Source organism: Parus major, chromosome 8, assembly GCF_001522545.3.
Source record: "Parus major isolate Abel chromosome 8, Parus_major1.1, whole genome shotgun sequence".
Classification (NCBI taxonomy): domain Eukaryota; kingdom Metazoa; phylum Chordata; class Aves; order Passeriformes; family Paridae; genus Parus; species Parus major.
The window spans coordinates 31,113,900-31,129,969 of record NC_031777.1 but is presented as its reverse complement, the minus strand read 5'-3'; the positions used below and the strand labels follow the sequence as shown (position 1 = coordinate 31,129,969).

The 16,070-nt window shown below is 45.2% G+C and overlaps 1 protein-coding gene across 3 annotated transcripts in view; it reads left to right on the top strand.

The window, feature by feature from the left end:
* The first annotated feature begins 672 nt into the window (after window positions 1–672).
* Window positions 673–16,070, top strand: part of ERICH3 (glutamate rich 3) — a 22,197-nt gene continuing 6,799 nt past the window's right edge. Inside the window, exons 1-12 of one of the 3 annotated variants that reach the window (XM_015636913.3) lie at window positions 673–898; window positions 3,738–3,831; window positions 4,464–4,589; window positions 5,174–5,245; window positions 6,995–7,123; window positions 7,666–7,749; window positions 8,236–8,358; window positions 9,675–9,887; window positions 10,481–10,655; window positions 11,380–11,566; window positions 13,294–13,592; window positions 15,246–15,470. In XM_015636913.3, the coding sequence (XP_015492399.1) occupies window positions 879–898; window positions 3,738–3,831; window positions 4,464–4,589; window positions 5,174–5,245; window positions 6,995–7,123; window positions 7,666–7,749; window positions 8,236–8,358; window positions 9,675–9,887; window positions 10,481–10,655; window positions 11,380–11,566; window positions 13,294–13,592; window positions 15,246–15,470 (1,747 nt within the window). In that variant the 5' untranslated portion in view covers window positions 673–878. The remainder of the gene's footprint in view (window positions 899–3,737; window positions 3,832–4,463; window positions 4,590–5,173; window positions 5,246–6,994; window positions 7,124–7,665; window positions 7,750–8,235; window positions 8,359–9,674; window positions 9,888–10,480; window positions 10,656–11,379; window positions 11,567–13,293; window positions 13,593–15,245; window positions 15,471–16,070) is intronic. The other 2 variants (XM_015636914.3, XM_015636916.3) reach the window with 2 other exon arrangements.

Sequence of the window (16,070 nt, the reverse complement as noted above, 5' to 3'; positions counted from 1 at the left end):
GTTCCTGACTTCTTCCAGTGCTGCACGATGATACAGTAAGTTAGTGTGAGACTTTAATTATGGAGTTGGGAAGATAAAATATCAAGAGAATATTGATATCCTTAATAATTGCTCCCTTTACATAAGGCAGATCAATACTGAGTGTGGGTGGATCATGCCACAGAAAACTTGAGGATGGTGAAATCTAACATTTTGGAACAGATGCATTAGGAGGGAAGGTTGTCCCTTCTCTTCCTCACTGCAGGGATCTCCGCTCAGGTAAGTCACTCTGCGGCCCCTGGAAGCGTTAGCTTGTGAGTTTGTACTTCAGCTGGGGCCCACAAGAACTGCAGGAAGAAGGGAAAAACGAGCATGGAAGGGTGGTTGTATTTCCTTTATATCAGTAAATCAGGTGTCCATTTCCAATGCAATGGCATTCGATGCTTCCTGTCATCTGGACTAAGAGATGGAAATCAGGATTGATATTGGAAGTACATCCTGTTACCTCGTGATCTATTTTTAAGTTCCCGTGTCTGTGTTGCATGAAAATGATTTTTCCCTTTTCCTTTTTCTTTATTATTTTCCCTCCCCTCCCCGTCCGGCGTTTCTGCAGCACCAGCGTCCCCAGGCAGCTGGAGCCCTGTGCCCGGTTCTGGGCTCTACGGCTTCTGTGTGTCTCTCTCCCGTCCCTCCTGTGTGTCTCTCCCGTCCCTGCCTCCCTCCTGTGTGTCTCTCCCGTCCCTGCCTCCCTCCTGTGTGTCTCTCCCGTCCCTCCCTCCCGTCCCTCCCGTCTCTCCCTCGCTCCCTCCCGCCGTCTCCTGGCGACGCCCGTGTCGCGGAGCCGGAGCCGGAGCCGGAGCCGGAGCCGGAGCCGGGGCAGCGCTGCCCGCGCCGCCGCCATGAGCGCCCCTCAGCCCCGGTGAGTGCGGCGGGGCCGCGCTCCGCTCCGTCTCGGCCTTTCGGGGCTGGGGGACAGAGGGGGGCTGCGGGGGCCCGTCCTGCCCCGAGACATCCCGGGGAACCTGCCTGGCTGCGGGCGGGCGCCCGGGACCCCGAGGTCTCCCGTTCGGGCGGGGCGGGGTGATGGAGCCGCGGGGAACGGGCGGGCTGCAGGTGCTTCCCTGGTTACCTGCCTTCCGACCCGCAGGCTGTGAGTTCACAGAGCCCAGACTGCCCTGTGCTGATGTCACAGACGAAGAGTGAAGAACAGAGAATCTCTGCAGGTCTCTAGGGCAAAATTTGGCACATCCTGGGTTAGTGGACAATGCTCTGAGTAAGGAAGCAGTGGTAGAACTCGCTCCTGGGCCACACAAGAAATCAGTAGCAGAACAATCCTTCGGGTCTCGGTTCTCGGTGTCTCGTTGTGAGGCTTAAGGCTTCCTCTGGGGGAGGGGGGGAATGGCAGACAGGTGCCAGGTAGAGCACAGGCACCGTCATCCCCTGTGACTCTGCCAATTAATACCTGAAGCCTTGGTGCTCTCTCACATTGTTATTTGGTGATCGCTGATTTAATTGCACTGTGAAATATTAACTGCAAAGGTTTAGAAAACACATAGGATGCCTGCTGTGTCTTTGTCTTGATATCCTTCCAAATGAGTGAGAGTGGTCTTAAAATTTACCGTGGTACACAACTCTGGCTCTGAGCGTAGTGCTTTTTGGGTAGCTGCCAGCTGAGAACAAATACACTGTTAATAATAGTGTCAATGATCATAGCATCATAGATTTCTAAATAACTCCAAATATAAAATTACTGACCTAAGAGTGACATGTTGTCGCTGGCTGTGATGCCAGAGAAGCAAACATGACACTCACCTTCAGAAGAGCTTCAGACGTACTCCAGGAATCTACAGATCAGTCAGTTCAGGTTCTGTGCCAGGAAAATTGTCTGCTATTCTAATAAAACCCCAGCATTTTTAGAGAGAAGAATGAACAGGAAAAACAGGCAGAGAAAAAGGAGTCCCCTGAACACCCAGAAAAGGGATGTGGCTGCTGTGACACACGGGCTGTATAGAGCTGTCTGAGGCTGGTGCTTTCCCTTTGCTGCGCTTTTTCCTAACGTGGATTTTATCATTTCTGCAATTCTCTGCAACCTGGTGCAGAGATTTTAAAGGTGATGTTTGTGTGTAGTTCTTACATAGTTGAATCTTGAACAAAACATCTCAGGCAAGAACTCTTATCCTTTAGTTGATGCCATAAGCAGACTCAATGGGACCAGTGGTTGCTTTGCTGGAGTGTTCCTGGCCATCCTGGCCAGCGTGGTGCAGCCAGACCCCGGTGGGCCTGCTTGCATTCTTGCCAGTGATTTAATGGGTTTTGGTTCAGGACCAACACATTTCCTTAATTCCTCTTATACCTTTTTGAACTTTGAATTTAATTCAACATTTTTGAGGGCCAGCCTGTTCGTAGTTGAAATGAGGAAATATATGTTCTGAGACTCTGGTGAAACAGAAATTGCCGCATCACTGTGTTCAGGTGGGAACTGCATTTTAACTAGCTATATGGTTCAGGATATCTTAGGTGGAAGGAAGTGAATGAAAGGGAGCTGGATTGAGTTTCTCCTCTGCCTCAACATGCAGTTGCCAAATGATACCATAAATGAATACTTATGAAAATTGGTGGAATCTGGTGGTTTCAAATGCAAACTCTGGATTAAAAAAGTAACACAGAAGAGTTGCTATCATACCAGTGTTTAACCAACAGGCATAAAAGGGTAACCTACATTGTTTGTTCAAGGTTTAATTTATTATTGGCAGCTACCTTTGAGGTTATCGTGAAACCCCTCATAAAATTCCTGTAAATCCATGATCTCTTTAAATAATCTGTCCTTTCTTTGAATATGCTTTTGTGTGTGGCAGATCAGCCTAGCCATGGACATATAACTGAATTATCCATCTGAAAGGGGTGTAATAGAGGCACAGTGCATTTAAATCTACAGCCAAAGAAAACAAAAGAGATCAGTCTCTTATGTAAATAAAGCACATCCTGCTCAGAGAGCCCAGAGGTCAGGCTGAACATGTATCTGAGTGTGTAAAAACTGTACAAATGTGAAAAGATTTAGAATATTAAAAACTGCATCCTAGTGTCACTGACTTCTCTATTTGCCCTGTTTTCCAGAGGGTGAAATAAGATATGGTTGTGCTAAGAATAGTTTAAAAATGTAACTGCTAATTATGAATGCTTCAGTTTTTGTGTTCAGCTTTCACATCTGAGATTCAGTTTTTTGAAGCTCTGATCTTTGGTAACTGTGATGATTGTGATGAGAACCTGGCACAAGTTGCCCAGAGAAGATGTGGCTGCCCCAGGATCCCTGGAAGTGTGTGAGGTCAGGCTGGATGGGGCTTGGAGCATCCTGAGATGGTGGAAGGGCCCCTGGCAGAGTGGCCGGGGAGCTGTGTCTGTGCAGCTGGAATCCAGCCCCAGGCACACCCCTGTCCTGCCCATGGTCAGGGTTTGTCACCCAGGAGCTGCTCTGGGAGCTGCTGCTGCAGGAGGCTGTCAGGGCTGGCCTCCCATGCCGTGGTGGTGGCCCACACTCAGCTCCTGGCCTTGGGTACAAGTCACGAGTTTCTGATAGGAATTTCCAGGAGGCCACAAGATACCACCTTTACACAATCTCTGGGCATTTACCTGACCAAATCCAGGATGATTTACTAAGGCAGCATTTTGTGTAGCAAACAATTGGGTAGCTCTGTTTAACTTAAACTGTAGTAATTTATTGGTCAAGGGGATTATAAACATCTCCATTTATTTTATTGCAGATTTCTTGCAACCTATAACAGTCTTACAGACAAACACCTAGTTGGATATTTCAGCAATGCCAGGATAAGACGACATCTTCAGAAAGCAGGACTGGTGAGACTGAAAAGTATCCCTCCATTCTACATTCAATACAGAATGTTTTTATGCTTTATTTTCCATTTTTCCTTTTGCTTATTGGAGTTTCCCTCTGCAAAGTGTTTCAGTTTGCAAATATACAGCAAAAAAATATACAGCATCATATTGATTCACTCAGGGATTTTTACACTGTGAAATGTAAGCATCTTTGACTTGTTTAAGCAGCTTCAGTGTTATTTTTCAAAAGTGTTTAATGGAAAACTGAAGGATTTGGTAAAGGTGAATATGCTGAACATTTTGTTAAAAACACTGGTGTGTTAAAAACTCCTGGGTGTGACTCTCTTTTGCACAGGCAGGTGCAGGAGGGAGGCAAGTGTTTAATCCTTTCCATCCCTTTGGGCAGTGGGCTGTGAAGAGTAAGGCTGAGCCCTAGGTGATCAGAAATGTGTCTGCTGCTCCTTCCACTTGGCTGGTGGAGCTCATGGGTTCAAAGATAATACAGTGCTGGAAGGTGAGTTCCAGCACCATGGCAGGGACAGAGGTGGAAACTAACCAGGAGGAGGAAGTGATCTTCTGGGAAATTGCACTGTTTCAAAACATATTTAATTTCATCTTCTCCTTCTCAGTAACATTATATTTATGTGTGGCAGATCTCAAGGAGTGGCCGAATAATACCTGAGAAAGAATATCGTCTGAATGCCATGAGGAGGGATCACCAGAGAGATGTGCAGGAGTGCTTGGCTGATGCCATATTTCAGAAGGTCCTTGACATGCAGGTGTGCCCTTACTGAGGATGTGTGAGCCTTCTCAGGTGTTTCCTCGCTGACAGCCAGGGGCTGCTAACTTGTACTGGACTGATTTCTTTATGTGCCCTCATGCTCCCCTGGAAGGCTCCTTTCTGCTGGGAAAAAGGACAGTTTTGATGTTCTCCACATGAAACCTCCATGGGGCTCTCGTTGTCAAACCATGCTATTGTGAGAGCAGGCACTGTCCTGGCTTCCTTATCAGATTATGAGATAATATTTACAGGGCTAATTTGCTTTAAAAAATCCTGATAAAAACAAACCAGTTTGAACATGTTTATATATCTTGCCTGAGTACAAAATTCGGGCATGTTTCTGTGGGATATCAGGAATGGAGGTGGTGCCAACAACCAGTGCTCAGTTGTTCCCTTGGCTGTGTGAATATATGCAGGTGAAATGCAAATAGATTCAATCCACAGTAGTTTTATTACAGGGCTCAATCAGGGTAGTGGCCAGGGAGAAGGCATGGGACAAGCAGGACAGAAGCAAGAGTTCTTGCACACATTGACATCTCATAATGCCCAGAAATGGGATTTCTCTTTCTTTTATATTGGTAGCGTCATCATCAGCTGGAGACAAAAAGGAGTCTTGAATGTTCTGTGAGGAAAGAGAGGATGCAGCCAATCAAGGTGAGGCCTGAGCACTGCTGGGTGTTGATGTGACCTGGCAGTTTTGTCTGTGTTGAGGAATAACCCTGAGCCTGAGCAGTGAGACAAGTGCTCTGTCTCTGACATGGAAAAGTACACAAAACAGGCAGGTAGAGGATGATCCTGTCCCAGTTACATCTCTTTTGTCCATTGTCCAGAAGTTCAGGAGCTTCCATTTATCCATTTAATTCCTTCTGAGTCTAGTTATTCTTCTGCAGTGTTCTTGGTTGGGTGGTTTAATCATGAATTGCATGAAGTGGTACCTCCTTGCATTTCTGCATAGTAATAAATGTATCTGCTGTCTGATATGTCTGTTCCATGCTCCACTGTTCTCAGTATGACAAAAGTTATTAAATGTTCTCTTTTTTCATGGCATCTGTGGTTTTACATACGTTCTTCATATTCTTTCTCAGTTTTCCAAGCTGAAGGTCCTCAGTCTGAATTTTTCTTACCTGAGCCATTCCAGGCTTCTCATTACTGTTGCTGTTTTTTTACCTTTTCTCATTCTACTATTTCTGTTTTGAAATGGGGAACCATAACAGAATGAATAATTCAAGATACATTCTCCTCCCAGTAATTCTAGACCTCTGCTTTTGACTGCTGATGAGCACTGAGCTCACGTGTTTGGTTGTTTGCCTCTCCATAGGATTTGGGCTGAACTGGCATGTGAAAAATGAAAGAGGTTTTCGGAATCTTCATATAGGTGTCATGTAGGTTGAACTTGATTCTGTAGTTAGGGTCATGGAAATCCCATAGAAGTCAATGGTTCTTCTCCCAGTGCAATCACCTGAATTCATATAGGAAAAGTCATCCTCATTTTGGCAGAAACATGCTCAGCATTTTATTTCTGTATTAGGAACTTGAATGCATTGAGAAGCCTTGAGAAGGTGGCTGCTTCATTGAGCAGCTGGTAAACATTGTCAGATCTGTTAAATTGTAAATAAATCACTTATAAGGTAGTTATGGGGTAAAGAGAGGAGATTTTCCTGAAAGACACTGATCACTATGGAAATTGAAAAGGTGTTGTTTACTAATGGAACTCCTGTGGTAGGAAGTGACCCCATGGAAACAGAGATCCTGGCACCCTATCAAGGGCTTGGATAATTTTGGAACCTAAACCAGAACAGCTTCCTTCAGTAAGACACCTGCTGCTACCTGAGAGCTGCCACCTGAGAGCTGATCTGTGTGTGCTGTGCTGCCATGCTGGGATGCAGGAGCCTGGCTGGAGCCCGTGGTGTAATTAAATTCTCACCTCATCTATTCAGTTAATTGATCTGAGTGGCTCGTCTGAAAGGAGAAAGGCAGATGGCTGAGCAAGGGAGGGTGAGAGACAGAGCTGTCTGTTTCCAGTGGGGCAGCCATCCCAGCTTTAGGCTGATGAGAAGAGAAGATGGGGAGAGACTGCAGTCACAGCAGGGAAGTGGCAGGTGCACTTAAAAAAGAAAAGAAACCTTCTTCTTGAAAAAAAAAAAAAGAGATCTTCAAACAAACCAAGAATTGTGAGATACACAGCAGCTGGAGAGAGCTGCAGGAAAACAAATCAGAGGTGGGGACAAGTCTTTTTGCTTGTCCCTCACATTCTCCCATGATTTCCTTTCCTTCCTTAACCAGCTGTTCCATCTGGTCCAGGCCAGCTGATTGTCACAGCTGTCCAGAGAAAGAGACAGAAAGTGACAGACATCACTGGTTTTGGATTCAGTGCTTCAGAGACATAAATTCCTTTTGTTTCAGGTGGAGGAATTCAGAGCATCGCTGGAGAATGTCATCCGTGTGCACTGCCCACACCCACCGCTCTCTCCGAGGAGCCACCACCGGCTCGGTGCCGTGGTGGCTGCAGAACGACCTGGCCGCTCACAGTGGGTGAGTTTCATCGTGGGCTGCCCTGGAAGCACAGACAGCTGAAAGTGTGCACATGGAACCTTAGTACAGAGCATTTATTGCCTGGGTCATTCTGGATTAGGACCTCATCCTTGATCACTCGAGGCTGATTTCCTGTTTGCCAGGTTGTGTTAAAGAGGAATCTCCAGAAGCTGGTGTTGCAGGAATGACACATCAGAACCTAGAAAAAACCCCAAAAACTTTGCTCTCTGATAAATCTGCTTGTTGTAAAGCAGATTTAAAGCCCTGGAAATGGTAGGGGTCTTTTAGAAAACAAGAGTTGAAGGTATGAAATGAGACTGGAGCTCATTTCGGAGGGCTGTGGTTTAGGAACTCTGGCTCTTGCTCTTTGTTAACAGCAAAGAAGGAATGTTAACATACTCTTGAAATATAATGGTACTAAAAGCCTAAAGTCAAAGGTCAAATATCTAGCTCAGTTTCAACTGGTTCTCTACATAGATAATGATAATTGGTGCAGATTGAAGAGAAACTTTTGAGTCCTGAATGACCTTCTCTTCTTATAGAGGACACCTGGAGTTGGAGTTGATTGTGGTGGTGGACATTGTCCTCATCAGCACCGAACCAAGAAGTGTGCCTCCTCTAAGGTGGTGAGTGAACCTCAGTTAAACAGTGCAGTAAGGTGTTAATATTTTCACTTGGTATTCTGAAGGGTATACAAGGAAAACATGAAATAAACCAGTCAGAGAAAAAGCTGAATATTCAACAAGAATAGGTTGAATATGTTTTTGTTGTGCATTCTCTCTGGGTCCATGTGCTGAAGTCCTCTGTAGCACACTGCTGCAGTTTCTGTCAGTTCATTGTGTTTGCTCCAAGGCTGCATGGTGAAGAGAGTGTAGCCAGCCTTGTATTTATAGCCAAGAATTGCTTTGGATGGTCAGTTAGAGGTGCCTAAAAGGGTCTGGCTCTTTGGTGGCAGACTAGAAAATGCCTTGTCCTGTAGGTATCTGAAATCACTCATCGCTTCCAGACATCTTCATCAGTGCTGGTTTTTTTTATTTTTCTTTTTGTGGTGCTGCTCTGCACTGGAAGCTGTCCACTGAGATTTTGTCATTGTTTTCTTTCTCCTCTTGCAGAGTCCAGGAAATGCACAGCAGCCCCCTCGCCTCCAGCCCCTTCACGGCTGGGCTGCAGCAGGGTCTGTACCAAAGGCTTCCAAACAGAAGTGCCATGCACATGATCAGCAGTTTGCCCGTGGGGTGAGGCTGTACTTCATTCCAAAAATAACATCTTTTTAAGGGACAGTTTTGTAATATTTTTGAAGTACTGTAGTTCCCAGAACTGCATACAACAGGGACCATTCCTTTCAAATGGCATAAACTTTTATTTAAACTGTCCTTTTTAATTTTCCCTCTATTTTCAAGGCACTGTCTTACTGATCTAATGCCCAGTTTTCACAGTGAGGAAAAATGTGGTGACTTATCTTTTATAGTATAAAATCTCTCTGCTTAAAAAATTTTCTCCCTCTATGTAGATTTTCTCTCATGTAGAGAGAGAGGCAGCACCTGGTTAACTCCAGGAGCTTCAGAATATTTTAACTTGCAAGTCCTACAAGTTTTCATCTTCATCTATAGCTACAAAGTAGCAAAAAATTTCTTTTTTTTTGGGTAATTCCTTATACTAAATCACACTAGTGGGCTTGGAGAATGAGAGTCAAACATGGTCTTGATACATTCACAGTTACTGTCAAGTGATATTTGGACTTGTCTTCTGTTCTAGAAAAACATATGTAATTGGTCTTGTGATATGCATTCTATGGGGTGAGAGGGTATTGGAGTGTGATCTGCTGCCACTGTCTGGCAGGCACTGTCAGTAGCTCCCCTCTGACCTGTGTTTGCTCTGGGTTGTGATGGCCATGATCCTTTCTCCAAGAACTTTCTGGTTGGTCCTGTTCATGTCTACTCAAATTTTGGGTGATTTAACAGTTTCTTTAGTGCTCACAACTGACAAAACAGCTAAATCAGATGTAAGTTCTGAGAACATGATGCAGCACCCAGAGCCACAGAATGCAGCGTTTCCAGAACTTGTTCTCTTGTGATGTCTTACTCTTAAGGGCCGTGGTCCATTTCATTCTGCAAGAGGACTAAATCTCTATCCAGATGAGGCAGCAGCATTTTGAAGCACACCTTGTAGAAGTGATGCCAAGTGATGTTTCTGCAGGACAGTTGGCTGCTCTGGGGATGTGCATTCCAGCTGCGAGGGAGCAGCGGTGCTGCAGGGCTCTGCAGGGCTCTGTGTGAGATGAGACATCGCTGGCGCCAGGGCTTGGTGTGCAGTGCTGGCTGTATCTCTGAGGGTGACATTTTCAAGCAATATGAATGTTGCCTTGCAAATGAAAAGAAAGGGGTTTAGCACAGAAGTATTTTAATAAGCAGAATTTCAGGCCCCGAGTTAAGGAGCTGTTTTAGAAGGATGGATGTTGCTCCGTGTACCAAGGAGTCAGACCACGGCCGGTTCCGTATTCTCCCAGCTGGTTTTGCAAAAGCTGTGTCACTTGGTTAAAATGTTTTTCCAGGGGGAGAGGAGCGAGTTAAGTCTTCTGAATTCAGTGGAGTACATGAGTGGTGTGTCACCGTGTCAGCTCCCGCTCATCCACTCCTGTGTGGTGCCGGTGCCGCCGCCCCGCCTGCGCAGAGGGCACAGACGTGTCCCCCCGCTCAGGAGTGGGCTGCCCATGTGCAGACGGTTTCATCCCACCACTGCCTTCAATGAACAAATTTTAATCAAGGTAAGTAATCTCTGTCCATGTGCAGGTGCATTACATTCCTCACCGGTGTGTTTGCTGAATGCTGAAAGATGTGCAAACCTAGTTTGCATAAAGGAAATGTGTAATTATTAACATAAATAATTGCTATGCATGTCTCTGTAAACTAAAACATTTGGTGTTTTTCATCAGTTGGGGAGAAAAAGGGTGCTGAGCAACAACCTATAGCAACTGATATTGAAATGACTTCCACTTCAGTCAGTCTCTGGCACTAGAATCTCAGGGATTTGTGAAATGCCTTGAGTGTATGAACACTGCATCAGTTACACTGTCCCCAGTGAGTTTTAACTCCTGGAAATAAAGTTGTAGGAACCCAGGACTGGGAGGGATGATATGGGTCATTAAACCTGGTCTCTGCAATTTGGGGCTATTCAGTGCTTTGGGTTTTGAGTTGTAAATATGCCCCAGACCCTCTGCATGTTACAAACACTCCAATTTAATCAGCTCAGTGCTTGTTATAAAAGCCTGAAAGTCTCAAGTGTGAGAGATCTGAACTTTGTTTTCACCTCTTGCTGGAACTCAAAGCTAAAGGCATTTCTGTGCATTTTCTGCTGCAGAATACCAGAGGGTACCCCAAGTCCCCGTTATGCAGCAATGCCTTGGTCACCATGATCTACCTGGGAAAGAGCAGGAATGTGTCTCTCTGTGAATACATGGATGAAATCAAAATCTTTCAGCAACACTGTGGAACAGAAAACATTTGTGTCTACAAAGGCAAGCTGTTCGAAGGAGGTAAGGATGGAGGCAGAGAGTTTGTATTAATTCTGACAGCATCACTTATTGCTAAAACTTTGCCCTGACATCAGAATGATTTCAGCTCAGCTTGGTCAAGATCTATGCATCCAGGGATGTTTATACCATCTGCCTCTGCATTAAATCTGGATCTACTGTCCCATGATTGAAAGTGAGGTTAGAATTATTTTTGCAATGATGGTAGAAGAATTTAGAGAATTGATTTAACAAAATTCTTGTGGCTTAGGTGAATTTTCTGTAGAGATATCTGGTTAATAGAGCAGTTGTAGCAAAAAACTGTCCTTAGAAAGGGGTTATCTGTGTTGCTAAAATACATCAGTGAATGTTGCTTGTTATTCCAGAAGGAAAAGTACATAGTAGGAGCCCAGTTCCCATCTCTTTTTATGTGTGTGCGATTCCATCACACCAGTAAAAGATGAATTGTGTTCTGGGAAACTGGACACAGGAAATGGCTGGGAGGTTCTGGCCTTTGTCGTGCTGTAGCAGTGAGTGGCCAAACTTGTCCTAGCTGTCCCACCTTAGGATTCTGGGGCTGGCAAGAGCCAGGGCTGTGTGTGTGGCGAGTTTAACCAACTGGTTAAACTGGGAGCCCCAGTGCCTGCCCACGGAGGGCTGGGTGCTGTGGTGATGCAGCTGAGATACAGCAGCAAGAGAGGCTGAAATGTAATATTTTCCTTTGAACCCTTTCTTTCTGTGATTGCAGATACCTTCCAGTTCACCTCCAAGAGGCACCTGGGATTCCCGTTCAGCCTCACCTGTTATCTCAACGGGCTGCAGGTTGACAGGCTGAGCTCTTGCTGTGAGTACAGATACCAGAGCCGTTCCCAGGTGCGAGCCAGGAGTGGCTACTTCAGGGTTCTCCACGTGGCAGGAGCACCTCCTTGCTACAGGTATGGAGAAAGTGCACTTTGCTCACAAGGACTTGGTTTTGAGAGTTTCTAACTCGTTTCTCTTCTTCCATGTCTCTGTCTCCACACAGCTGTGTTTGTCAGTGCTCTGTGGAAGGTGCAGGGTGGGGTCACAGTCAGGGTCTCACATCCAGGGGTACCAGCGCAGCCCCCCGGCTCCTCAGCCCGCCCTGTGAAATAAATACTGAGCATGCTGCTCAGTTACCTGTGGTCTCCACAGGCCTTTCTTTGTGATAATTGATTTTTAAACAGCTCTGACTCTGAAGTGAGATTCTGTTGGGATACCCCTGGCTTCGTATAAGGCAGCACTGAATATTTGCCATGGTTCAGAAACCAAATCTGTGCAGAAAAGTCTTGGGCAAAAGTCAGTGCTGTGACCAACAGCTGTGATTCTGCCAAGAGGCTTTAATTTTCATAAAATCTTTCTTTTCTGCAATTGTTAATTCAGGCCATGCAAGTAAACATAGGGAATTGTGGATAATTTAAAATCTTTTATGTTCTTTTAATAAATAATTTTTAAAAGACCAGCAAGCAGTTGGAACAAGAGACTCTCCACAGAGGTGTGCTCTGTTCCTTCAGATAAGGACTGAATTCTAAGAAAAAAATGCCTATTTATTGTAGCATGGTTTTTGCTCCGGTCTAACAGTGAACATGATTTATGCAAATGCATGTTCAAAGGAGTGAAAAGCACCTGAATTCAGAATGGATATATTTGCTATAGATTGTAGGAAATGCCCAAATCTCACCTTATGGTGATTTCTAGAAAGGATTTGAAGTGAATTTTCTGAATTTAATATAGTATCCAAAAATTGGATTAATTAATTCCTAAGTTACTCCCTCTTTCTGTCCCCCTTTTCCTCTTACTCTTAGTGATATCTCTCTTTTTCTGCCAACCTTGTCTGATGTCTAAAACCCATCTCTATTAACCTGATTTTCCCCATTAATGAATGCTCACTCTGGTTCCCAGTAAAAGTCCCAGCTGCTTTTCCCTGGTGGGTCAGGGCTTTGGCTCACAGCAAGGTGATGCTGCAGTGGTTTCTGTGCCATGCTGTGAACCTTGTTCTGAGAGCTTTCTGCTGGCCAAGGTCCAGCATTTCTGAACAGCTCCTGGCTGGAAGAGAGAGAACATATCATTCCATTTTATACAAGAGGAGTAGTCTCAACAACTCATTCAAAATGCTTTGTTTTCCATCTTTTTGAGGTTTTTTTTAGGTAGGTACAGAACAGAGACAGAAAATTACTAACTTTCAATCTTCTACTTTCCCCACAGTTCCTGGACCCAGCAGATAGGTTCAGAAACCCCCAGTCCTACCCACAAACCCTCAGTTATCACTACTGGGAGTTACAGCAGGATCTGGATCCAGAACACGCCAGAGCTTGTCTGCCTTTCTCAGTGGTTCTGTCTCCACAGCCAATGCTTCATGCAGCTTTAAATTAACAGGCACTTGTAATAATTTTGGTTCTGTTTGTATGCCAGTTGTTGCCTGTAAGTGTAGGCAGTGTTACTGTCCTTCAAGGAAGAGCTGTCTGTGTTAGGGGTGCTCTCAGAGATTTCAGGGTGCTTCTCCTTGTGAGTCATTGTGGCAGTGCAGGGGCAGATGGGTGCTTGGTTTCACTGCTAATAACAACAAGCTGAACTTACTGTCTGCTGCTTTCCATTGTTCAAGGGAAGAAAAACGTGATACTTCTGAATTTGTGTTGTTTTACAGGTGCATTCTTGCTATGGGTCTGGACAAAAAGCTGTTCCCTCCCAAGAGGAAGACTAGGTACCAGGATGGGAAGCATGTGTGCTGCTGGGGAAGTGCTGTGCACAGTGAGCCATGTGTCAGCAGCATTGGGCAGAAAAGCAAAGACTCAATGTCAATGTCAGTCACCACACGGGGTCGTGAAGCCAGCGTGGGAACTCTCGCAGAAGCACTGGAGACTGGAGAGGAGTCCAGCGAAGAAGAAATGGAAAACCAGTCTAGTCAGGAGAGTGAAGATAGTCAGGATGACACCAGTATAAATGGTATAGTATTCCCAAACATGAACAGGGGATGAGAACTGGGAGAGGAGGATTCTGGAGAAAGTATGGATTGTGGATCTCCAGCTTTGACTGGGGCATGAGAAATGTGGGATGTCTGTACCTGGGCAAGAACTGGAGGGGCTCCTTTCAGCCATGCAACAGGATGAGGTGGTTTGCAAGTACCAAGAAAGTGAGTAAGGAGGAATGGTGAGGTAATGACACAGGTTCCCCAGTGCCTCCCCCATCCCTGCAAGTGTTCAAGTCCAAGTTAAATGGGGCTTGGAGCAACCTGGGATAGTGGAAGGTGTACTCAGCTATGGAAGAGGCATCGAGCTCAGTCTCTGCCTTTACTTACTCCTTATCATAGTCTTCTTTAGAGGCAATCACATTTATAGAGAGATTTTAATTTCTACTTCCTATTCCTATTTTTGCTTTCACAGTTCGGCAGTATTACTGCTCATCTCACACTTGTTAGTCCCTCCGGATGTGTGTTTGGGATTAATGAAGCCTTTTTCCTTCAGGAGGAACTGCCCTTCTGACAGTTACCTAAGGAGACCTCACTGCCAACACTGCAATTGAAATCTCAATTGATTTTTAATACAGAAAAATAAATCTCCTTATTCCCTTAGTTCTCATTGTCTTGGTAATTGTTTGTTTGCATAACTGGTTCTGCATCAGGAACTCTTCATTTCTGTCCTTGGTGTTCTGTCACTTCAGTATGCTAAAAGCCTCGATGGAAGGGAAGGAGGGCAGCTGTAGGATCTGGGAAGTGAGGAATGGTGGCCAGGAGGGCCAGCTGGAGGGGCAGCAGGGGCAGTGTCTGGATTTTGGGTGGGAGCAGCCAGGATCCCTGTGCTGCTGCTGGGATGTGCACACACAGCTTTGCTGGGAAGGGGAGGGTTCACCTGCAGAGCCGAGCAGAGTGCTGGGAGGGGCTGGGAGCTGGACCCGAGCATCCTTCTGCATCCCTTGCAGCTCAGCTCTCTCTGTGATCTCTCAGATGTCACAGCTTGTCAGGCTAGAGCAGAAATCCAGAATGTGGAAATAAGGGTGGTAATTCTGTGCAGGCTGTGTTTGTACTGGGCTTTCCCCCGGGCCCTGGAGGAGCCTGCTAGAGCAGTGTGATAACAGAGTGCCTCTGCAGTGCCCTTGGGCTGGAGTTCATTAAATTCATTGAGCTTGTAAGACACTTCTTTGCTATTTAGCCATGCCAATTCACATTTATCGTACTTTGCACTACAATATATCACCCTTCTCCAGCGTTCTCAGTTGCTTGTATTTCTTTTTTTCATCACAAGCAGTTTTTTCCCTGTAATAAGAGATTCTTACATTTATCTTACATTCTGAGTTTGCCCAGCTCTCAATTTTTCTGGTACTTTCCATGGCTGGTAATTTTGTTTAATTTTGTTACAATGAATTAATCATACTTGTAGTTTTGCTCCATTTTTGCTACTCTATGAAGAACACAATGCTTTTTTATGATAATATGCTCTTACAGTTCCTATCTGTGGTCTTAGATGCTCTCATGGCTTTAAAAAGACTGAGCAAATTCAAGGGCAAAAGGAGATTAATGATGTTAACTTCTATCTGCTTAAAAAGAACTTTTTAAATTGTGAATTCTGTTTCCTGTCTCACAGTACAATTCTCCTATTTTAGAATATGATGAAGATTTTGAAGCAGATGAGGAAATTAATGAAGAGGGACACACTGGTGATCAAATGAATGGAATGTCAGAGTCATCCTCAGATGATAAAAACCGTAATTTAGATTATGGGAAAGAGAGTGAAACCTCATCCCAGAAGGCACTGCAGGCCTCTGACAGTGAGAAAAATGAAAGTGAAGGATATTCTGATGACAAGGACTCTGAAGATGATCAACAAGGTTAGTTTTGTTCATATCAAGGCTTGGAGAAGCTGACCTGATGTATGTTTTACAGTTTGTGTCCAGCATGTATGTTGAGTCTGCACAGGGAAACCTGAAATGGTAAAAATCTGCTGTTTTATCTGCCATTAATTCTGCACTGAAGGGCAGGCAGCCCCCTGGCAGTGAGAGCAAGGGTCTTTGCTGAGCTGTCAGGTACTGAGATGGAGCCAGGCAGCAGGCAAGAACCTTGGCAGGACAACCCTCCATGGCAGCAGGGGCTCACATATGGGAATCTGTGACCCCTTACACCTTCTGAGGGGTCCCAAGGAAACCTGACAGCCCACCCTGGGTTTTTAAAGTGCTGTCTTTAATGGCCCTGATTAGGGCCCTAATTGATTTGGCTGTGCCAGAGATCTAGAAATAGTTAAATTGTCTGGAGGGAAAGGTGTTACCGCTGAAGATCAATAGATCACGCGGACACAGGTTGAGGTATGGTGCAGAAAGAGCAGAGTTTATTTTCCTTCCCAGGATTTATAGGCTTGTGACCATGGCCAGGGATTGGATGGTCAGGATAACACTTTCTCACTGCACTGGCCATAAGAAATGCCCATCAGAAGA